The sequence below is a fragment of the Ambystoma mexicanum genome, chromosome 12 (genome assembly GCF_040938575.1).
Source record: "Ambystoma mexicanum isolate Mex_15411 chromosome 12, UKY_AmexF1_1, whole genome shotgun sequence".
NCBI lineage: Eukaryota > Metazoa > Chordata > Amphibia > Caudata > Ambystomatidae > Ambystoma > Ambystoma mexicanum.
Window position 1 is genome coordinate 10,115,831 of NC_090936.1, and position 25,423 is coordinate 10,141,253.

At 45.7% G+C, this 25,423-nt stretch overlaps 1 protein-coding gene across 7 annotated transcripts in view; it reads right to left on the reverse strand.

Annotated features, from left to right (window-relative positions):
- CACNA2D1 (calcium voltage-gated channel auxiliary subunit alpha2delta 1) overlaps positions 1–25,423 on the reverse strand; it is a 1,412,752-nt gene that overhangs the window by 469,494 nt on the left and 917,835 nt on the right. For all 7 annotated transcript variants that reach the window (XM_069627805.1, XM_069627804.1, XM_069627806.1 and 4 more), the window contains exons 8-10: positions 13,740–13,809; positions 9,236–9,286; positions 5,124–5,223 (exon numbers count right to left, since the gene is read on the reverse strand). In XM_069627805.1, coding sequence (XP_069483906.1) covers positions 5,124–5,223; positions 9,236–9,286; positions 13,740–13,809 — 221 coding nt within the window. The remainder of the gene's footprint in view (positions 1–5,123; positions 5,224–9,235; positions 9,287–13,739; positions 13,810–25,423) is intronic.

Sequence of the window (25,423 nt, forward strand, 5' to 3'; positions counted from 1 at the left end):
GCGCGAACGCATGCATGACGTTGAAGTGTCGTTCTTTAGCGTGCCCTCTTTCCATGCAGTGTCTTTCACTAGCTGGGGCTCAAGCCCCGCACTGATTCCGTAATCGCCCAGAGGACCCCCTTTCACCTACTCGCTAATTGTTTTTTAAGGGGTCCCCTATTTGGAACCCCATTGTGTCTCCTGCTCCTGGCCCCTTTCACTGGCTATTTCCTTTCTTCTTGCCCACATTTCTGCTCTCCGTGTCCGCGACTCCACCTCACCCTTTCTCCGTGTCACTTCTGACCCTCTGTTCACCTTGTACCAAACCTTTACCACCCAATCCCCTCTCCACCCCCACGCCCACAGATCGTTAAGTGGACCATGCTTCTGCTTGCCTAAACACATTACCCTGTGCAGAACTGCAAGGCCACGTGACGATTCTTGGCAGCCTCTGTGTAATATTGACAGTATAGGGGATTAGTTATACCGTATAGCGTCCTTTGAGCGACACCTGTTTTTACGACAGGAGTTTTTCTGTGGCATTTTTGCCCAAAAAAAATCAAATTTTTTTGGGGGGTGGGCAAGGTCATATAAAGGGTTAGGGGTGTCAGAAAGAAGCACAATATGTGAATGGCAGGTGGCCTGGGGGGAACCACTCAAAAAGAATTTCTGAACATTTTCAACGTCAATGTCCAAAAGTCCAAAAGAAAAAAGTCTCTCTGCATCAAAACCTATGATTGCCCTCACGTCTAATTAAAAAATGTAGTGTAGGGATATTTTAACTCAAGATAGTGTTCAAAGTAAAAGTCTGGAGCAGTCTCTAGCTTCCTTCTCCAAGTTCAAGGAACAGTTCCAAGGACAATGTTCATCGGAAGCTTGAGCCTCCCTTCCCCAAGCTTGATAACACAATGTTCCAAAGGAGCTCAGGGCTCTTCCCCAAGCTGTAGGTTACACAAGACAAAGTTCTAAAGGAGCTCAGGGCTCTGCGCCAAGCTGCAAGTGTTCATTCACAAAAACACATTTCCAGGTTAATGTTTTCAAAAAGCTCACGGTTTCCTTCCCCAAGCTTCATGCCTGGGGTTAAAATACAATGTCTCTGGGGAGCTCAGGGTTCCCTTCTTCAAGCATCAAAACCATTACACCTTACTTTATGTCTGTGGGGGCTCCCTGGTCGTGGCGGTCCACCCACTACAGGTTGGGCTACAAAGGACACTTGAAGCCTCTTTGTTTAATGTTCGTAGTCAATTTCCAAATCTTCAGCCACTTTGTTTTGCTCCCAGTTCACAGCTCCCCCTTCTGCTGTTCAATTTCTTCCATTCATTTTATTGTTTGTAATCTTTCTCAAATACAAAGTTTCCAGTCTTCTTCTTTCAGGCTTCCCATTCATCGGGCACAGCAGGTTTTGCTCCCACTTCACTGCACCCCCTTTCTGCCACTCAATTCCTTTCCTTCATGTCAGTTCGGAGACTTTCGATAACATACCTCTTGTACGAAACCACTCCAGCACACTGTATCACTTGGAAAGTTTTTACGATCACTATGCGTTCATCCATCTGTTTCAGAGGCTTCCGACAGCGTACCGATTATACAGAAGCACTCTGACAAAATGTATCTCACTTGTTCGTTTGCGCACAGGGTTTTGCTCTCTTCACTCGAAACTCACTGGTCACGTTGCTGCTTTGTACACCTTCTTCGCTCCACACAATCCTTGTGCTTGAGGTCAGGGTCTCACCTCCTGCCCCTCGGACACTCCTGGGTTGGTTTTCCCTGCCCAGGAGAACAAGCACTCTTCAGCCACAATGAAGGGACTGATACTTGCCACAGTCTCCTTCCGACCTCGACAGCACACGGGAGACACGGCTCCTTCGCCCTGCTTCTATCGACTGCCACAGTCTGCAAGTCCTCAGCTTCTCGGCATCCCACTCTCCACAAGTGCCTTCCTGGCTGGCCCGGCTTCTCTGTTGCTCTACTGCTCGTCCCTCTCCTGCCGACTCTCTGAACTCTACCTTTTATCCACCAGAGCCGGGTTAAGGGATTTCAGGTGTGAGTCCTTAGGCTTTATTGCCTGACCACAATTATTGTATTGAAAGGGACATGCCTGACATTTAGTTCTGTGTTCCTCCAAGTCCCTCTTATTCGTCACAGTACTAAAGTGGTGTTTTCCATAGGTAATCTGCATTACTCTTGGAATTATCTTCTTCCTCTAAGTACTTGGTCTGACCTAAGGGGAACAAGTTGGATATGGACAGCAATACCCTACAAAGGCTAAGTGAGGGTAAGGTAAGTCCTTTTCATTAAAGGGGGTATACTGTGTCTGGCCCTCTATCACCCTCTCCCCAATCCCCAACGACCCTCCATGCAGGTGATCCTCCCTCGCTAGTCTAACTCCAGGTTCGGGATCCAAAAGTGATGGCCTTTCCAATACACCTGAACAGAAGATCGCTGGGGAATCAATGTGGGAGTGCCTTCAGGTTTCTCACAATGCTCAAAAACTTTGATTGTGATAATGGGGGAGGGGCAAAACCAAGAGTAAACTTTTGCTGGCAGGCTCATCCCTCCAGAAGTTCTCTTTCTAGGACTACTTTACCTTAGGTTTGCAGGTTGCTCCTCCTGGGCCCAAAAAGATTTCTTAAATGTTGCTCTCGTATAGTGCAAAACCTCTATGCATTAGCACAACAGATCTGGGGGGCCCCGCAAGTGCACCACGTGGTAGCAATCGAGGTCTGCGATGGTTGCGATCTATGGAGCCAATTTCGGAGGATAGTGACCATGCCACGGAGTTCAGTGGAGAACAGATTCATGGACAGGATGCCAGGGGTTGCCCTAGAAACCTCAGCAATTATACTGAGAGCTAAAGAGGGGGTTCTAACATTTGAATGACAGACATGGATTAAGCCCTTTCTCTTTCGGCCAGAACTGTGATCTCTCCTGGGAGCCCCTGGCAGAGCTGGTCAAACCAGTAATGCTTGAGAGGGTCCCATGACTTTCAAACATGTTGCTCTTTTCTCCCTGGGCGTAGAAGCCTGTTAGGCAGAGAGCAGCAAAGGTTAGCAACTCTGACCCCAGAACGAAAAATTCCTGATTTAAAGATATCTGAGTTGCCTTCATGCGAGAAGAACAGCTAAAACCTCTCAGGCAATGGAGAACTTCAAGCACAAGCTCCGAAATTGCTGTGAGGGAGGGCTACCTGGTCGTGACTGAGCACCCTGAAGTGGGGGAACTACGTGCAAAGCCTCATCGGGTCCTCCTTATCTGAACGGGGGCGCAAAGCAAGGTTTGCTAGACGTCCTGCTTATGAATCATAGTATGTTTTTAATCTTTTGATTCAATGCTATTGTCTGGATTGAACTTGTTTCAATGCACTAATCATTTTGTTTTTTTTCTTTATAGCTTGTGATTTATAGCTTGTTTTCTAATTTACTGAGAATACTCTGAAATGCAAATTCATTGATCACAAGCGTAATAACCTGCCTATTTCAGTGAACGCCATGGAATTAGCGGTTTTCAGCCGTTCAACTATTGGCGAGTTTCTTACTTGCAATGATTTTCTAACTATTCGACAATAGACTTCCTCGTCGTGCAAGGGGATCCTCAGGAAGCTCATTGCCATTATTTCACCTGGGACCCCCCAAACTTGTCTTATTAGAATCAATCACTTTAGCCCAGAATGGGGCTGGTGGTGGTTAGACTTTGCCCTCCATGAAATCTCAGACAAACCCATCAAGGTGGGCTTGGACTACTCAACGGGACAATGAGTCATCAGGTATGGAGATCCCGTGCCCCAAAGAACATGCCACCGTCAGCTGTATCGGTATTCCTTTTCATCCCTATATCCATATCACACCCTATCAGAAACCACTCATCAGGGTATCTGGTATTGCCGAGTCCACCCTTACAACAGTGTACAATGTCCTAATGTTGCACGCCCTACGAAGCCAATGCCTGGGAAAACATTTAATCTGCTTTAAGAATGTGGGGACACAATCTACACAACATTCCCTCGAATTCAAGCTCCTAATTTTTTGGTTTAACTCTTTTTTCAAGAACAGCACTCATCTATTTCCTACGGTTCAGACAATTCCCACTTATTCACTTTTAATACTTGTATTTGTGTGCTTCTTGTGACCCGCCTGCGTTTTCTCTTTTGGCGCCACTTGCTCCATTGCTCATTTGAACTCTTCTATCTATTGTGATCTGCTTATCATGCCCGCTTCCTCTTTACCAGCCCCTACAAAATGAGGTCCCTCCAACCCATGATCTCTACTTCAGCTTTTCTTTCTCGCCTTCTGTTTGTCATGGGGGCATCGATGCTATTCCCCTTGTTTCGCAGCCTGTCTCTCTCCTCAGTTATTCTTGCCACCTTCTACTCTGTGATGTTCAATAGGACCACCTTTTCTCAGCCCTTCCTGTAAAACGCGCTGATCTTCTCGCTCAATGTCCTTCTCCTTGACTATTCTACATCTCTGGCTATTGGCTTTCGCAATCACCCTACCCCCCACCACTTAACACCTTTACTTCCTGATGTCCCTCTAATAGATCCCCTTCTCACTTTCCTCACTGGGCACCCCTCCTTGGCTTCCAGTTTCCTTCCCAATTCACTTGAACTATCCATGTCCCATCTTGAAATCTCTCATGACCTCGGCTTGCTTCCTTGTCGTTACCCTCCATTGGCCCTTACATTCGGGTTACTTTCATCCCCTTTTGTGCTTTTCTGTTCCCGCTTTGCATGGATTCCAATTGTCTCTTCTTTGACCCTCTTAAGGTTTTTTACTAGAAGTCAATTCTTCTAGTAGTTTGTTTTTGACTTCTACTCTCCACATCTTCCCTGATAAGCTAAAAATATCTCATCCACACCTCGTCTACAAACTGTATCAACTTGGCAGCCATATTTTAGAGTATTCCTCTAATTATTGCAAAACAAATGTGTATAGCATGGGAAGAAACAGATCAATTGGTACCCGGCTCTAAATCCACATTTAGCGGTAGCGTGGAGCAAATATGTAAACAGCTGCTGACTTTATATAGACATGCCGCAAGAAACAGAGGACATTTGTGCTGCAAAACAAATGCAATCTGGCCATGCAACCCCTTTGAGTTTATTCATCCCTGTGTGTCAGAGAAGCCAAGATGGAGGCGGTACTCACTGAAGCCACGTTCACGAAGTCGTCGTCGGAGAGCGTCTCCAGCATCTCAGAGACGGATGTTCGGATCAGCTTGAGTGTTAATCCGCTCACACTGCCGCTCCTTATTGGGAAAGAAGACAGGATGGATTCAGGAATCATAGTTCAGGCGACTTGATCACATTCATAGCACGTGGCGGGAAATGAAATTAAAACCCCCATCTATTCCCCAGCCACTCCGTGCCGCTCCATCTCCATAATGACCTTTCATAGGACAAGAGTGGGTTCTGTCTTCTTCAAGAAAAGTCGCATTGGGGGGTGGGGGCTGTGAACGTTCATATGAGATACAGAAATATCAAACCCAAGTCCTGAATGCTGAGTCTTCCTTATACATGTTCAGTCATTCTATTCAGGACTAAGCAACCTTATTATCGACAGTAAGCAACATACAGACAAGCATACTCCTTGCATGGCTGCTTTCTTAAAATAGATGGCTGCGTGAAGGGGGACTTTGGGTTTTGCTTTTTATGGGGCGTGCAATATACAGTAACATTTCAGCAGGCAGAAGCTAGAGTGCATAGGATGTCGTTAAATATGTTTATGGTGGACTGCGGGTTTGTTATGGGTGTTGGTGTTTCTCGTGTTGTGTGTCTTGTGTTTATGTCAGATTACTGTATAATTCCAATGGTATATCATCCATTTGTTATGTATTGATCAGCTGATTTGTTGATGTCTTTATTGCTCTTTTAATATCGAATGTGTTGATCTTTGTTTTGAGAATATTTATCTTATAATCTGAATTTGTTACTTTTCTATTGTTTTGCTGACATGTTATTGTTCAAAATCTAAAAGAAGAGTATAAAAAAAATAAAAGCAATGGTTTGCAGGGTTTTCCAGAGCAATGCCCATGGTTATGATTCATCCAAACCCTTACGGCGATTACTACTCAGTTGTGGAGCTGCTGTGTGTCTGACGAAGTTCGATTCTTTGATATAAGATCTGACACAGCTTCCCCCCTGCCCCCCCCGCCCCTGGGAAGAAACACCTGGGCATATACTCGCAAACCGATCTATGAGGTGCAGGAGTGTACACGCCGTGGAGCTTAACACATGTGATAAGGAAGCAGAGGTTATATTATGTGGCAAGGGTTCTTCTGGCCATGGTGGTGAGATGTGGTGCGAGAATGTAAGGAGTCTATGGGGCCCCTAGGTATTGACTGGAGAGGAATGTCTGGTGTTCCCTCCGGGAACTCAAAGAGCGTTGGCACAGTCCGGATTGCCAATGAGTACACCTTACTTTGCGTCGGTCCTTCTAAAAGGATTGAGCCTCATAACCAATCATTCTGCCCTCAGTCTAATTACTTGTGTTACTGATTGATGAGGAAGACGTGTTTAATGCTGCGAATATTTATGATATGAATCTATTGACAGACCTCATGTTCGACAAGTGTTGATCCTGTAAACCCTACAAGAATCAATATTGAAACCCAGCTGATATACAGGCAAGCCTACTCATGTTACGTTTACACCGCATTGCATGGAATTGCACAGCAATTAATGAGAGCATCCCCAGGTACACGGCTTTATATATATATATATATATATATATATATATATATATATATATATATATATGTGTGTGTGTGTACACCTGGTCAACCAGAGAGAACCCATCTTGCTTAATCTGCAATTTTGTAAAAGTGTTAACTCTTCATCTCAGGTTCTAAGCCATACCCCGGAGGGTTCTAGATGAAGCTGGCACCCTCTAAGCAAATCTCAGCCACGAAAGCACGAAAGGTTAATTTATATAGGGCAACCTGTTTGATGTTTTCCCAAATGCAATGGGAGAAATGCCCAATAGCTACCCAATAACAATATAAGCATGGAAGTTTTTATTAAGTGGGGGCAAGCATGTGATTTCAGAGACATGACTCTGTCTGAGTATATTATCCATATTGTCTGAAAACCACACACACATTCAAAGTGCACTGCATGGGCAGTCCGAAAAGTACAGACACTACCCTGTAAAATAGTCAAGGCTATTCCTTCGAATGACCAAGTCAAGAGGAGAAGGCCGAAGCAGTGTTTGCCAACTTTCCTGCTCATGCTTAAGGACATCTCTGATTGCAGGAATATATTGCTTTCCAATTTCAAACAGTTAAAGAGAATAAGGCAAATAAAATACAAGTTACAGCAGAAATAAATATGCAGGACAATCATTTTCATATCAAATCTCAATGAAAGCAGCAAGTGATGCACAGGCTTTTGGGTCCTGAACGTTCCATTGGTGTCGAACACGCTCGAATCACAGCTCGCAGTGGGTCGAAGTCAAAAACAAAGATCTCAGCTATTCTGGCTTCCAGGTGCTGAGAGTCCCACTCCAACGTTAATCCTTTCTCGAGCTCCCAAACATGAGGGAGACCGACACACACCTTGAGGGGCCCTGCAACATGGTGAGGTCCCAATAAACAGGGTCTCTGGCAATGATGTGTCCTGGTCCAGCAGTAGAGGTCACCCCCAATGGTCCCCTGGGATGGTTAGGGGACAGAGCTTGCCGATGACTTGGAACCGCTGCCTCCACCTCAACTGGCGGACTGTGGAAACGACTGCTCTCCCCGGTTCTATGTGACTTCACCAAAGAACTTTTATTCAAGGCATTATTTACCAAAACATTTTTATCGAATAAATACAGATTTTTTAAAAATGTGCCCCTATATATATATAAATATTTTTTTAAATGTAGGTTTTTTGGTAAATCATTTTCTGTAAAAAATGCCTGGAATAAAAAATCCCAGGGAAAATCACTGGATGCCCTCTCCCCTATCAGGGTCCAACAAAGTAATCCTGGGGGTCCAGTAACTGCTCTTGAAATTAGTGAACCTGCCCTTCTGAATTCACACCCAAAGGACTTTGTGCTACAGGAAGTAGAGGGGACATGAAAGAGAGCAAGAAAATAGCAGAATTCTCCCCAAACTGCAATGATTACTCCTTGGCAACAATAACCATGCCCCCTTCACTTCTCAATAGAATCAAGGGCCTTGATTCCTGTTCCCAGGCAAGCCTCCTGTGGAGTGGCTGTCTCAGGGGAAAGGGTGTTACATGCCCTGAACAAGGAACAAAGAGAAGTTACCCCAGAGGCTCCAGTCCTGCAGTGGGAGCCTTTTCTGGAATAAATACACATAACCCTTCCACAGACTACAGGGCCGACACATGTCTGATTATCAAGTTGAATGTGGTTGAACTTTACGCCTTAACTCATCCATAGCTGTACTATTATAGTTTCATCTTCCACCATCATGGGCCATTTATGATCATCATAGTTTTGGTAGAAATGACAAATCTTAAATGCAGCCCCTGCACTGCAGGGACGTGGCTGTCACTGCAGCTGTTTAATGGGCAACTGCAACCTCTGAACCTGCTCAGTGCCACTGGTAGATGATGCACTGCCATCATCATAACGACGCAGCAGGGCACAGGTGCACACTATGCTTCTGGCACGGAGCTTATGAAAAGGGAATCTGATCAGCAGACCTCCCTTTCAGAGATGGGATTACCTGCATAATTTTATTATTCAATACAAATCTACACCATTGCCAGATGGCAATTCATTGCAACACCCCACATGGCTGCCATGCAAATGGAGTCCCAGGGGCTCTGTCCGGAGTCCTTCTTCAATCTCAATGGAAGGCCTGGGCAAAGCAGCTGAGTCACGCGGCAGAGGCGTTGTTCTGCTGGATTGGGAAGTTAAGCACAGATCATTTTGGGGTGTAGTTGGGAGCAGGTGTTGCATCAGTGACGCAGGCAGGTAGAAGGAGGCAAGCCAGGCAAAGTATATAGGGTGGATACAAGCAGTCTCGTGCTTGCTATTCACATTGCCATGCATCAGTCTTTGTTACGCGTCCTCACCAGCCCAGGGTGCTTATACCCAATACAACCTGTGCCATATATTTAACTGTGTGTGGTCACCTAACGTAGAACATTTGAATCTTTGTCATTTTCTCGATACCTTTTTATGCTCCGAACTATTTTTCAATGTGATTTTTGACATCAGGAGTTGTGAACCTACTCAATACTCTACTTGGCTTAGTTACGTTATGATCTGTGTAACCCACACACATTATCCTGACCAGCACTTACACGTCCACCAATATCAACATGTCCTTGGGGGAGGCAGCTCCTTGGATGTACCTGAAACATAAGCAAAATGAAGCAACCGTTAGGATGGTGAAGTTTGAATGCATGAGAAGAGCACAAATTAAAGCAATATTTAGAGGTGTGAACATGTGTTCCTAGAGTATTGCGTGTGTGGGTGCAGTGCGCTCAATATACTGCTCAAACACCAACTTCAAGAAGATAGGTTTGCTTTCAGGCAACAGGTCAACCAGAAAGGGAGACTTGGAATTCCTTGAACCAATGCTCCTTGATCCCAGGAAAATCTTCCAGATGTGAGGAGAATCTCTCTTTGTATCCAAGGAAACAGGATCCCACATCTGTACATCACGATATAAAGTGGAGATGTCATCAAAGTGCAGAGGGGCCGGCAATTGAATTTGAATGATAATCCACCAATAGTCTCTACCAGTAAATTAGGCAAAAATGGGCAACACATGAAATGGAACAGCCAGGCTGTAGCATCCCCTTTGCCACCAAAGGCAGCCTGTGCCATCCCAGCAAACTCTGACAGGTTGATACAGCTCTACAGCTCTACAGCTCTACACGCTTAGGCCCAAGCGCATTAAAGTGTCTTCTCCTGATTCCTCTTTTTTATTTTTATCAGAAGCCTTTCATGGCCTCCCCTCTGCTCTCATGGATACTTCTAGATACTTGTGCACAGGAATGCATAGTGATGCCCAGAAACCTTATCTTATCTTATGCCGTTTTGTCCTCATTAACATGTATGGGGAGTTAAACCACATTTAATTTAATTCAGGCACAACCAAAATCAGGTCATAGACATCAGGGCATCTTAACCCATGATATAACCACCGACTGGCATCTGCTAAAGGCTCCGGGTGTCCTTTAGACGTACCGCCGCCTAGAATTGCCTGTGATATTAGCTCCGCTTTTTCTGATAAGATTCTATCCCGTGTTAACGCCTCAGTACCTACCGGTACTGTCCCCACACCGAAATGGTCAGTCATTACACCTTTTTTAAAGCAGCCCCATTTGAACCCTGCAGACTTATACAACTATCACACTATTTCCCAATTATCATTTTAATTGAAACAATTGATATTCATATTGATATTTTATTTCTATTGCGCTCGTACACAAGTTTTTCAGAGAGCAACGAGGCAAGGGAGGGGAACAGGGGAGAACAACACAATGATCTTACTAGACCCAGTGACATTGAGAGCACATAGGTGCATGGGAGAGTGAGAGGGGAGACGTGGTAAGTGTGGAACAAATGAGAAACAGATAATAATAAATAAATAAATAATAAAGGCAACAAATTGGTCGTGCAGCTGGCAAGTGCTGGGTTTAGGCAGCAGACAGGGTATGCCTGAAAAGGGCAGGAAGAAGAGGGGGGGCTGTATGGGTACAGATACAGACCCCAGTGCAAGGGGTGGTCCTGAGGCAGTGTGGGAGGGTGGCAGGGTGAGCAGGTACCTCGGCCCGAAAGACAGAGGAGGGGCACAGTGTTGAGAGAGAACAGATCAGCAGGAGAGGGGGGTGTCGAAGGCAGAAGCAACGAGGAAGGTCTTGAGGTGCTTTCCTGCTGAACCAGAGATGGTTCTCCTCAAGTTTTAGAGTGGCAGAGAGGCTGTTCCGGAGTGAGGCCCCAGCCAAAGACAGAGAGAGAAGACAGAGGCTCCCCCCTCTGGCTCTCCTTGGTCTCACTGTGACAACTGAACAAGTGATGGGAGAATATCTCCCTTCCCCGGTCCTTTTCTTAGACTTTGTAGCTAGTTCAACAAGCAGTGGGGGGAAATCGCTCTCCCCAGGTCTTTCTCAGGCGTTTCAGGCAGTTCACTAAATGGTAGGGGTATTGCTCCCTTCCCCTGGCCTTTTTCATACCTTTTTTGGAAGCCAGAGTAAATGACTCCCTTCCCTTGGGCTCTTCTCCATGTCTCGTAACCCCATGCGGAATGACTCCCTTCTCCTGCTTCTGTTCCAGCTTTTCTGCTATTGGTATGGTAGACCTGGTTCACTATTCTGCCAGGCACTGCAAGTGTTTGTATAGTAGTTGCAATGGCTTCTCTGTATTTGATGTTACTCGACACTTGTACCATCTGTAATTATTTCAGATGGTACTCTTTTTTGTACTTGGGGTCCCAGTGCCCTACTTCATATGCAGTTGTTCTTTTAAAGTCTCTATCACAGGCTTTCCTCCCAGCCTTGAACTCCAGGCTTTTACCCTTCTTAAGGGATTCCCAGATCTGTCCTCTGTTCCCACCAGCTGGCCGCAGCAAGCACCTACCTTCAGGGAGCTTCTGTTTGGGATCCAGCTGGCTCCAGGAGTCAATCTTTTCCACCCTGTGCCCTCCCCATCGTCAGCCACAGCCGCGGCATCTCCGTAGCTGCTGCTTGCTGCTGGTCTGCATTGCCGGCATGTTTCCGGCTCTGTCCCCTCTCTCAGGCAGACCTCCATAGTCTGCTTCCAGGAGGACCAAGGGACCTTCTGCCTTTGACCCTTTTTGGAGGCTTCAGCTTCTCAGCTCGAGTCTCGGTTCCCCTGGTCTTGCTTCACTGCTCCGCTGACCTGCTTGCGGCTCCTCGAGGGAGGGATGAATGAGCTCTTCAGTTCTTCTTCCCTTTTTATTTATCAGCAGCTTGTCCATAATGACTAGACTCTTGAAGTTGTTTCTGCTGAGTGCTCTCCATTACTCTGTGCCTCTTCTTAGTCCCAGTACTGACGTTATGCCTCTCAACTGGGTTGGTTGCTTGGAATCTTCTTTGTTTCAGTACTTTTGCAGGATTCATACCACAAGTCTCTACTCTTCCTCATCCCAGTCTTTTGGAAGGTGCTTGGATGCTCTACCTTACGTAGGTACCTGCACGAGTGTGGCATCATGTTACCCTGTATAGGGTAGGGAGATGAGGGAGGGTGTGGGGTATTCGGGGTATTCTGCATTCTTCCCTGATAATTATCCCCAGTCCCACAGGAGGGATTTCCTCCGATGAGATCTGCCCACTGAGTACCACCCACAGCGCATCACGTCCATGGCCTCATGGGAAGGGGCTCCCGCTGTGGAAGCAGGGGCGACATTCTCGGATTCCTAACAGCTTTCCAGGTCTGGATAGATTCAAACTTTCTAGAAATAAATCCAGACAGAACTGCAAGACTGACAGAGTCCAATCTCTTGGCTTTTCAAACAAAACTAGACAGCTTCTGTTTTAACTTGAATTAATACGTTCAAAACATTTAATTGTTGTCTTTGGGAGTGATTTTGCCGACGACTCAAAGAAAATTGTCAATATGCCAAATTGGGCCAATAAGAAGAGGTTTTATTTTAGATGTTTCTGGAATCTGGGGGAACATTTTACTATAGATATTGACCGCATGAGTAGAGCCCCTGCGCCTGTATTGTGGACCGCTGGGTAAGAAAGAGGCGATTGGGTTTATTGAGAAAAGTATCCAAGCGCAGTAAAGACTTAAGGGGATAGAAGAGGATTAAAGAAAGCCAATAAAGAACTTGACAGGACCCGGGTATGAAAGTATAATCTTGAAAGGGTGTGAGACTAGTTAGATGATACTGTACCCATAGCATGTCATTAAGAGCGAGAGGACAACTCCACGGAACACCACTTCCATGTACCAGGCAGCTGTACAAGCTCTGATGGAAAGATTAGCAGGAATGGCCTTGAACGTTTGGTAGATATGAGACTCTAGTGACCGTGTTCTGGATGCCCTCTCAGATCTTGCAGACTTGTAGAATGAAACGTCCTTTTCCTATTCTTTGTGTCTTGTAGTAGCAATTCAGAACAAAAGAGGAAGCCTAAAGTTTACACCGGGAAAGTTCCTGAGGGCATTTATTCACCTTTGCCTGACAGATGTCAAATTGCTACAAAGAAGTGTGCGTGCCATAACAAGAATTATAATGTCAGGGCTTTCTGTCCCCGGAATTCCATAACCCCACCATGCACAATACTATTTAGTAAATTATAACACTCCTCAGCAGCTCCCTCCAGATCTCAGTGTTCCTGGGCAATCCAATCCAAGAAGTGCCATCCGCAGCGCTTAAAGACTATCAGAGACTTGAAGACCACAGACCCCATCACATAAGAAGAAATAAGAGACCAGCCCCAAAGCTATCTGGGGGCGCAGAGAATAACAGCTGCCACAGCAAGCCCCACAACACATGTGTGCACCCATGAAGCACGCATGCTCACATTCATGTCCACTTCCCACTAACCTCAGCTCCACCGGTAATCACGACCACTCACCAACCTCAATGTCCAATACTATGGGGAATCGCTTGATTTTCGGGACCGTTGGACTCTTTGATAACCTTCCCCAGCGAAGGAGCATTTATACTTTTCTAAATTGCCTCTAGAATACAATAAAATAGAACTATTCTCTTGTTATTTTAGCGGTCTATCTAAAATATTGAAGATAGCATCCTGTCATGCAACAAAGGGGATAGTCATGACAGCAAAATATGCAGTTGAGTTCAATGAAAAGCGAAAGAAAACTTACCATGGTCGTCTCCGCACATCATACAGGTCAATCTTGTTGAGGCTCCTGCTTTTATCCACCCACGGAGAAGCTGAAAGGAAGAGCATAACACATTACTCTCATGGTCATGGCATTAAAGCAAAACATATACAACATTAAACAAACATACAGGAAATACGTCGCATTTCAATTCAAGCACAATGTTCCATCTGGAAAATGTAGCATTACAACCTAAGAGTACCATGATTGTGGTCTCAGGCTCATGCAGTGTAAAACGGAGGTATGAACTTGTTATGTTGTGCCATGTTGTGTTACCTTAACATTTGGAAAGGATAAACTGTGATGGGTTCTTTTCTCTAGCTTCTGGGTCCTTTTTTCTAGCTTCGTGTTATATATAGCAGCACATTTGAGCACAGGACTAAACTGCGATGGGTCCTTTTCTCTAGCTTCGTGGTTTATATAGCAGCACATTGGAGCACAGGACTCAGTTTCCTGTCGACCACAGTGTGGCTTAACATTATTATTGTATTTATTGAGTGCAGACCTAGCTCTCAGAAGCGGCTGAGCGCTTTACAGATGTATACAACAGTACAGATGAATACTGGAGCGCTTCATGTGTTAGAAAAGAGAATTGTAGCAGGCCAATTCAAATAAATGGGTGCTTTCTCCAATGCAGGGATGTGTGTTCGAGTACAAGCAAGCCAGTGTGTATTGGCATACGTGTGCGTGCTTGGGGTGTTTGACTGTGCATGAGTGTGTGTAATGGAGCGTTACTGGCTTTTTGAATTGCTGGTTTTGGACACGTGGGAGTTTTCAAATGTGGGTATAGCTGGTACTGGTAAAAGGAGCCGTCAGGAAGAGGGGCTGCGGTGTCCAGGGGGGGTCCATAATCCAGGGAAGAAGGGGGCGCTATTGCCACTGACACCAAATCTTTAAACAACAGCTGATCATGTACTATTGATCTCTGTACAAAGGGCTAATCTGAAGGCCTTGAGTTGTGCAACTCTCTCTAAATATATATATTTTTAAGATACGTCTTTCAAATAGTACTCAAGTAAATTACATCAACCATCAAAAGAGACAGAACTAAACTGGTTTCTAGAAGATCACCCTGATGAAAATAAATAATATATGAGATTACAGAAGATACCAATAAAGCGCAGCTGAGATCAATAAAGCGCTGCGCTTGCGTCACGCCCTAAAGTGCGTAACTGGTATTGAACGCAACACCGACACCTGCACACCTGCAATGTTATTAGTTAACATGAGCAGGTCTCCACATGGCAGGCTTGGCCTTGTGGGATTGGTGGCTTCTGGGCACCTTGTCACTTCACCATTCAAGCACTGGTAAGCCTGAGTGGGGCTACTTGGCACAGGACCACGGCGTGTCTGATAGTGAGAGTGCGGTGCTGCCAAGTGGAGCCTAGACAGGAAAGCAGAGGTAGTGGCCCACCTTCTTCACGCGTCGTCAAGGGAACAACCAAATTCAAGCCCTGGCATTGTCCAGTTAGCACCAGAATCACCAAACGCACATTCATTTGCCCCAAAACCACATTCTGATTATAAACATTGATCCAAACACCTCATAGTGCACGCGGATTGTGTGTGTCGAATCTGGAAAGACATGGCCAATCACAGAAACCAGCACATGGCTGTGGGGTGCAAACCCCCATAGTTAGTGATGCCCAGGTCCCTCAATTGCTAATTTTGGAATTTAGTCAAAAATGAGTCACAACAAGCACTTCTGGTTCCAAGTGTTAAAATCGCGACAAAAATTGCTGTCTACACAAAAAATCGAGGCAACACTACACGACACCCCCGCAAGCCCTAGACCCATTATACTATTTAAGTGGAGTGGGGCAAACCGCTGCAACCTCTGCTCCCCTTAAATGTTATAATGGGGTACACCTTTACCGGGTCACACCAACCACAGCATTTTTTGCGTAATTTTTTGTACAGACGTATTTTTTGCCGCAATGTTATTACTGCATACCGCACTGCTGTACATATTTTGAGAGAAATTAAAAAGATAGGTAATTTCCCTTTCTCTGGCTTCATAGTTCACTAATTCACAAAGTCTAATAGTGACCTTCAAAGTTTCATAAATTCTAGGGCAGAATTGGTAGTTTATCTAGATAAAGGTCTCTCAGGGCCAAAGCAGAGGCTCCGCCCATCTACACAGTCCGGCCATTAGCACATACTTGCACAATGAATACACTCATTCCAAATAAATGGTGATATGATGGAGCACAAAACAGAAAAGTATCACCTGTGTTTTGAGCTGCATTGAAATGAAAGGCTAGGATCTAAACTCTGCCTGGAATTGTACAGAGGTCTCCTGGCATTAGGGTGGGGGGCGGGGATCAGGTAAGAGCAGCAGCCCCGGTCTCCTGTTGCTGGTGTGAGCATGAAGAGCCCAGGAACGCAGCCATCATAAACTATGGTGGGGGAAAGAGAGCCGAATGGGGAAGGATGTTTTCTGCGAGAATGCAGGCAAGTCCACTTCATGGGCAAAGGGACAGAGAAAATGCTAGACCCCTTGTTAAAATGGGGAGAGCCACCTAAGGCGCTGTGGAGAAAAGTGGTGAGCATTGAGCAGTGGAAAGGAATACAGTGGGAAGGGACCCTTTCAGTGGAAGCATAAACAGAATGACAAGGTGGATTATAGAAAAATATAACAGAGACTGCCAGGGGACGACATTGCACAGAAACGTGAAAGAGAAAAAGAACAGAAACAAAGTCAGAGAAAATGGATGAAAGGATGAAATGGGGGGGGCTCAATAAGAGATTGAATGAGGCAATTAATATGAAAAAAGGCAAAAGGTCTGATCTAGGGAGGTGGTAACTTCCCAAGTCCTCCTCAAATGGCATGATGACATGTACTCCCTTAGGTCATTGGCAAAAGGCTTATCAATTATATTCCCTACTAATGCAACGCAGCCATTTTAGGAAGTTATTCAGCTAGAACAGAACAATGCTGCCCCCGCTCCCGGATAGCTCACGAGCAAGGGGGCAGTTGAGCAGACATGGAAGAAGGCTATGCTGAAGGCTGGCTGCTCCGCGCCCCAAAGGAGTCGAATTCGGTTACGCTCTGTGAGCTTTTCGCTCGGCTGAGTATCCGCAAGATGGGAAAACTCACTTGTCGATAGTCCAATTCCTTTGGCAGGTCATGCAGCGCCTTTTGCCTGTACTTGTGTTATGCATTTATAACCGCTACGCTCAGTTCTGGCCTTACAGTGGATCCTTCTGAAAGTACATAACCCCATCCCTAAACGTTTTGCCTGCTTCTGCTGGACTAAGAGAAGTGAAAGCAAAGGTGAGGGGGCCATTAATAATGCAGGTGGCCCTCGCATGGGTCTTATGAAGACAAATTAGTTTCTGGTGTTTTTGTAATTACAAAATACTAATGAGTTGAAATAATGTGCCGCCTGGAAAATCATTAGAGTGATGTATTGATTAAGAGTTGTAAACGTGATTACAGTGTAATTAAGAATGATTTCCAGGGACGGTCCATATTGGAAGCAACCATCTTCAGCACACATGGGATTACTTGAAGTTTAAAGGGACGCAGTGGGCGGACCTCTTCGACCAAAAAAGGCACCGGATTCTCCAAATAATGGTCCTGACTTGTTTAATCCTAAAATATTAGTTTGCAGTAATTTATTAATTGGTACAATTTCATTAATTTAAACATCTTCTACAAAATTCATGTGATTTAAGAGCACAAGAAACACTACTATTTTTCTCCCTTACACAGACCTCCCAATATATTCTAGGACCGTTGTAATATTAGCAGTCTCCAGTCCTATGATATGCGGAGAAAGCGCACCTCACTCGCGTGCAATGTTGCTTTATTTTGTGTAGTGATGGCTATTTGGCCGCGCTCTTGTGCGTTTTCGCATCTGAAATGGCCCACATTCTACGCTCACCACAGGGGGACTTTTTTGTGCGCTTTCCCTTTTAAACCGACCATAATATTGATAGTGTATTCTCTAAAATCTATGCATCAATGACATTACTTCAAAATGTGGCACTTAAAAGAGGTGTGCACTGCAGTGTAAGGTGAGCACCATAGGAGAAATTCACAAAGTTTTAAGTAATTTGTATTTTAGTTTTGTGTGTGTGGGCAAGCGGGACCTCACCATGAGAGACTCCTCCATAGGGGATAAGTACTCACGTTACCCGTGAGGAACTCCCTACATGACAAGCTGCACAATAGCAAAGGGCTCTGTATAACAAGACGGGGGCAAATAAACTCCTCAGAAATCACCTTATCAGAAATAAACACGTCCCTTTTAATCTAAATATGCAACACACTGAGACGAGTACCTTAAAAAATGCACCTTGGCGAGAGACAGAGAGAGAGGAAGGCATACATGGCATAGAAAGGGCCCCACGCTGCCAAAGACTGGAAGGAGGAAGAGTACGTTCGAGATGCGAAGCCGGAACGCCAAAGTGATGGCACCAGAGAGCATCGGGGCAGAATCCCAGTACGAGAGGCTGACATGCCAAAGTCAAGGCGCAGTCCAAAGATGAAAGAGCATGAGGGCAGGAACCCGATATGAGAGTTGGAGATGCCAAAGCACCACCGCTGCCCAGACACGAGAAGGACACAGGGCGGGCACCCGAGACAAGAAAGTGGGACAGAAGGACCGACACAAAATCCTAGTAACTCTAAAGAAGGCAAAGCAAACGCGTTCCATGGCTCGAGAAGAGATCGACAAGAGGGGGATGTCCAGAAGACGTCCCCCCACTCCTAAGAGAAGGTAACGAGGATAGCTGGAAACCAAAGAAAGATCCTTATATTGTGCAGAGCATTTATCCCAGTGGAACTAATGAGAGAGACTTATCCTTGAACCACAGGAACCTACATGGCTGGGAGTGAGCGAAAGAGACAAAGCAAACTCTGATGTCCCTGAACTTAAATGATCAGGAAGATAGAAATAGAGAAACTGAGAATCTAAGTGTTAAAATAAGGAATAAGAATACCCTGGCAGAAGGGGAAGTCCATATGATATTTCATATCAGAAGAAGAGGATGTCAGGAGGAATGGACATTGAAAATCAGAAAGTATTCAGAGAGTCAAATAAATAAGCCCGTGTGGCAAAGCAAGTTAAATTCTAAGTCACCCTGAGAGAAAGGCCAACTGAACAGTGGTATCCTTCTAGGATACGCGAGAGGTAGTAACAAAGAATACATATCTTGGAAAAGAAGCCCAGAAGGGAATACCAAGGAGAAAGGAAAGATATAGAAGACAACAGAAGAGTTACAGAGTCCAATAAAGGAAGTCACAGGAGACTATCTGAGAATTTCACACCAGTAGCCAAGTTCACAGATCGGTAGTAAAGTACCTTCAAGGAGAAGAGAGTCATTCTCCAGATATGTGTTAGTGTTCCTACTGGTAGGGTGAGCTAGGGCAGTTTTTGACTACAGACAACTTCTTTTGGACTTTCACAACTGACTGACGAGCACATTATTTAGAGCTATAGGCAGGGACCACCCCCAGAGACGGGTAAAGATGTATTAAAGATTCATGAGTCATGACCTAACACAGTCTGTGTCGTCCCTCTGACGCGCCACACTGCTGTGTACCTGCATGTCAATTACACATCTTTCATTCGTGTACTGGCTGTTTCTGCAAGGGGACCTTCTCGAGGAGTTCACCTTTGCCGATGGGTGATGGAAGTAAGTCCACGGTGCAGTATTACAAGCTACCTCTAAAAATGGGGATATAGCACGTAGCACAGTGTGTAGGGTCCCCTAGAACTGGATGGCATGTGTAGGTCTTGTTTAAGATTAATATATGTATTTGGCACTTTCGGTGTCTCTCACATATCATATTTGCTCCCTGAAAAGGTGGAGGGTTTCACCGGGTACTTTTCTAATGATGACTTTTTTCAGCTTTTATTTTCTTGTTCTGTATGTCAGGAGGTGCCCTCTGTGTCATACAGTGGAAGACCATGTCAGAAGGCTTTTTGTATCACCTGAATACATTCGCATGACCCCCCTTTGTTATGGGAGGCTGAAAGAAAAGGCCCATCAAATCGAGAGGAAGTTGTCATCGCCATTGTCGATGTACTCTGAATCATCAGCGACAGAGGTGTGAGTCTGAAGAATGCTGTGGCGCAAATGTGAGCAGAAGGATCGAGGAGAATCCAGGAAGAGAGTTCTAGCTGGCGGCGATGAATGGTGGATATCGCATGTGGAGCAGCAGAGCACCTCTGAGTACGAGAAGAGAGTCTCGGCCTGGTCCCAAGAGTCACGGTCTGGCCCCAACAGTCACGGTCTGGCCCCAAGAGTCACGGTCTGGCCCCAAGAGTCACGGTCTGGCCCCAAGAGTCACGGTCTGGCCCCAAGAGTCATGGTCTGTCCCCGACAGTCACGGCCTGGCCCCAAGAGTCACGGTCTGTCCCCAAGAGTCACGGTCTGGCCCCAAGAGTCACGGTCTGGCCCCAAGAGTAACGGTCTGCCCCCAAGAGTAACGGTCTTTCCCCAAGAGTCAGGGTCTGGCCCCAAGAGTTCAGGGCTGTGTGGAGAAAAGGTGGGAGCACCCATGGGATGAAATGTGCCAACCCAATGGAAGCAAAGCTGCAGGAAAGAGTCCAGATGGGTAGACGCGCACTGGTGGGCAGACCGTGAGATACACAAGAGCTAAAGCCGAGGATGCAATGGAAACATTAGTTTATGGCCAGAAGCAAAAGAGATAAGGCAGGACGAAGAGAATCTGATGGAGGTGTTGTTTTGGGGTCAAACCCTGTGGGAGTAGCAAACTGAGTGAGAGGAAAGTAAGGGAAACACAGCGCACTGAAGCTTGGAGAGTGAGTGCCTAGAGTTCATTAAGAAAGTGAAGGGATCACAAAACCCTCCATGCTGCCAACTGCAGTCAGAACTCCTAAAGACACTTGTGCTAAGGAGAACACACAGAAACCTTGCATGCTGGAACTTGGAGTCCTAGTCCCTGAAGCCCCTTGAGCAAATGAGAGCAAAGGCAGCCACAGGCCTGAGGGAACTTGTCAAACCTTCTCAAATAGGTAAGGAAGGTGAAACTGAAGGTCAGCGTTGACCTTCAGGACCTCGGGGTCAGAACTGTGAAAGCGCAGTGTTTGTTGGGATTGTTAAACACGAGGTCGAGAAGATGGGTGACACTTTGAGCCTGAAGACTCATCTCACGGCCCAGCTGATGAATTTGAGTGTAACGTGCAGAACTATATCAGCAAACGGTGGTGTTCTGTTGTTTTAGCATTTTAGCAAGTGCGTCGCAGGTATAAAGTTTGGGAAGCGTTATCGGTGCAATACAAATTGGGCAAATCTGAAAAGTACATCAGCACGTACACGTTCATTAGATGTGTCATTTACAAATGGGTAAAACATGCACATTTTCGAAAAGGGCATGCACGTGTGACTTACTGGCAATACCCCGAGTCTTTGTGAATTGCCCCATAGCACTTAATAGACCTGATTTTCAAATGCCCCCCTCCGCTAGAAGGGGCCATTCATGGTTTGAAAACGTGCAGAATGATGACGTTGACACAACATCTTCACACATATTTAGACAGGAATAAGTAGCGGGGCGCTAAGAGGTCGGTGAGTCTGAAGGAAATATGGCTCGACGAGTGGAGGGCGAGAGGTGTATCCAGGTGGGTCCACATGGAGGTCACCCTTTCCCCCATACACAATGTGTGTTGGTTGCTATAATAGAGCCGCACAACCGTACAGCCTGGGCCGAGGGTATGCAACCTTTGGCTCTACAGATGTTTTAGACTACAACCCCCACCAGCTCTAGCCAGCATAGTTAATGGTGAGGGATCATGGGAGTCATAGTCCAAATATTTGGAGAGCCACACGCTGAAGACACCTGGCTTCAGATTAAGATACACTGAAGAACAGCTAGTCAGTTTCCAGAGGAGGGAGGACCAAAAAGCAAAATGTGTTATCGTGACACATTGATGCAATGACTGTGGGGGGAGGGTAGATGTTCCTGTGGGTGTGTGTGATGTCCCCCCTTTCTAAAGCTAGAAATGAATCAGAGGCGTGCGGGGGATGGGCTCAGTGGAAGGTGCCATCGTTGATGTGAGTCTAGATGGGCAATTCCAAGGAAGGGAAGATATCATGCCGACGCATTCTTTTGCAGCAGCAAATCTAGCTAGATCATGGCTTTTCCCATGATGCCTTTGGGTTACTAAATTAAATGCTAAATGTAGCCGCGTAGCCAGTGCTACAGCTTAGTGATATAGCTGGGTTGGGAATATTACGCCTTTCCATTGAATAGTTTTATAACGGGTAGGGCTCAGACATTTACACAACAGATTTACGGAGATGTTGTTGCTACGGGGGTTCAGTATGAAAGTGAGTAGGAGGCAGTGGTGGTAACAGTGAGTGGAGGAATTGGGAAGCAGGAAGAGAAGTGAAATCAAAGGGTGGATGGGGGAAGGTGGTGTGTAAGACTGGCAGGATAGTGGCGTGAAGTGGCCCAATTACCCTGACCAATTGCTTACCTGTTCTGAGGGGGGTGGGACAGGGAGGGCTGTTAGGAGGCTTCATAAGGCTTGTAAGACCCACCCCTTTGTTATTCAAACCTGCTACATATCTACTAAGAAAAGCACAGTAATCACGAGGTAGTGCTGTCCCTGGGTGTCAGGGTCTCCTTCAAGGCCCTTTTTGATATTATAACAAACACACACACTGATGGGTTAATGTCTCTCTCTTACTATGGCCTTCGTGGAGGCCTTTGTTAATAAGAAAGTCTCAATGATAGTCTAGTGGGTTTTCTTCTTATGCGTGGGTTCCAGGAGATGCCGTCGGCTGGAGAACTGCTCCAGGCTGCTGTATCAGCTTCACCGCCGCCCCTCTGCGGTTGCCTTGGTGCTGGCTCCACCCCTCCATCCTTCGCTCCAGTGCTCCACGGGCCACCGCTGTATTTTCCAGATGTGCGCACGCCCACGCCTCTCTTCGGCATTCTCCCCACTGCTGCATCGGCCTGCAGCATTTTCCTGCTTCCGCAATGGCTCCGCTGCAGACCTCAACCTCTCTAGTGGCATGGGTTCTCTTTCTCGCCACTATACCACCGGTTTCCCCAGGAGAGGTCAGGAGGGGGCTTTCCTGAACTCACTCTGGCAACTTGGGCTGTTAGGATCGGGCTGCCTCCCTCCACTGACAGGGCTCGGAGAAAGTCCATGTCAGATTTGGCTATTGAAGTTCCAAAGAAAACTTAAGGATCCTGAGAATCTCGCATAGGAATAGTCAGGGGTCAAATCCTAAAAATTAAAGTGGGGGGACTCCTCAACAAACGCAATGGGAAGTGGCAGCAACAGAAATTAGAATATCAAGGTGGAATGTTCACATTTCATTAAATTGCCATTGCATAACCACCCAAATCACACAGAACGAATGACATTTGCCTTTCATAAAATCAACACACACAAAGAACCAAGAGAGGATATTGTCTTCTAAAGGTGTTTTTGAAAACATTAAAAGGTGTGCATGTTTTCAACTCCAAGAACCAGTACAAATGTTTTCCCTGGGACTTGCAGTACAGAAATGGGACATTTCACCTTTAGTTATTTGTTATTTTTCATCAGGTTATATAGTGGAGTGGTGAATTGTCCCGCCTGCAAACCTGACAACTGTGTTTCGATGCCCGAAGTCAGCTTCAACTCATATAAGACATTCAGTGTTTCTCATTTTAGCTGGGGGGGACTGAGTCCACCCTCTGAAAAAAGTGGGTGGACTCCGTCCGCCTGCGTGTACCCTCGACTTGAGCCCTGGGAATAGTATCAATTTATCATGAGCACTCACTGGCAAGGGAACGCCAGCCCTCAATGGCAAGGGAACGTTAGCCCTCACTGGCACATTCACCAGCTCAAACGTCCCGAGCAAAGCGAGGACCATGAACTTGCTCTAGGTGTATCTAAGTTTTGTTATTGCCCCCGCCAGCAGGATCCTACTATAGGATCGCTGGCCATTGAGCTGGGTTCTATGATTGGATACCGCATTTCCTGTTCACTCGCTGTAAAACATATCTTTAGCGGTATTCTGTATGTAAACATCATGAAGGCCCCTGCGAGTGGCAGAGGGGTACTCAGCATGATATATGATATGATAAATTATTTATAACGCGCTTAAATACCCAGAGGTTTTTAAGCGCAGACCCGGGGATCGAACCTGTGTTACTCTGTGTCATCTTGTTTCCAAGGCGAGCACGTTGCTGCTGAGCTATCCCCCCGAGACATGGCTCCTCAAAAGATATAGCAGCAGAGACGAGAGACACTCTGGAAAGGTTTTGCACAATTTAGCAAGGTAAGTCTGGGCCAGAGGAGCGACGCTGACTAACCTGCCTGACAGCGGGCAGACAGAAACAATATGGACGCCAGTGAGGACACTGGGTTCAAGGAACCAAGAAGGGTCCTTGGAAATGCAAACACCTACTAGAAATGACTGCCCGCATCACGTGGATCCTGATTGACAGACTAGAAGGCAGCGTTCCACTCCGGAAGCTGTGGTGCAGCGTGGCACACATACTCAACAATTCATTGCAATAATGTATGTATTATGAAGGGGGATACGTACACTAAAAATTCAACTGCTATTGAATAAGATTGCGTGCATTTGTGTGCATGCTTGTTGTGCATGATTGTGTGTACCTGTACATTTCTATGGTGTGAATTCAAGCACTTATTTTTAAATAACATCACTAAGAATTCAATACATATATCTATCTGATTTTCATGCACTCGAAATTGTTCTTTCCTTCGCATATACAAATGAATGCAAACATTGATGTGCACCGTTTATCCCGCAAACAATCAGAGTCTGACATAATGTGTGCATTTAAAACAAGTGCATCAGACATGTAAAGCTCAATATAATGAGTAACATTATGTTAACTCAATTTGCAAACCGTTGATTTTGAACTCATAAATAGCAACAACTCAGCCTAGCAAATTCCCCTTATTAAATGAGCATTTCACTTGTACTGGTCAGGCGAAGGTAAGATGCCTGCGAAACTCAATTATAATGGAAAACAAACGTGTCTAAACAGAGTTGCGCACATACATAATTCACTGTCTCTGATGGTTTGGAATATTAAACAGATTGGGCACACAAACAATAATTAATCGCAGGCACTGATATGAGAAGACATGTAATTAAATCTAGTCATCTGGAGTTGAATCTTGCCTTCACAGCCCAAGTACACCAAACATTAAAAAAAAGTATTATTGAAAAATTAGCAAAAGAATGACCTTCACCAGGAGGTTGCTTACGAAAATACAGCAACTTCTTGTGGCAATGGTGCATCTATGTGGATTCTAACTAGTGCATTCGAGCCCCTAGGGACCATTGCTGCAAGGAAAGGGCTCTCTGCAGGCTGCAGAGACTGAGCTGCTCTGATATGCTCACTCAGGCTAGCGATAGCCAGACTCTTGCATCGTGCACAGTGCACGCAGGTGCACAATGAAGAAACAGCTGGTGTGATCCCTCTCTTCCATTATGGATTAGTTGTCTGATTTCTGCATTGAAAGTTGGCTGCCTAGGCCGATTACAGAACATGTGCACCATATTAGCTTTCGGAAAGGGTATGTCCTAGTGCAGAAAACATGCACTATCAATGCATTTTAGCACAGAGGCAAAGTTTGCGCTAGTGCTAATATGGAATGGTAGTAGCACTAGGGCAAACTTGCCTCAGTGCAAAAATGCATTGATAGTGC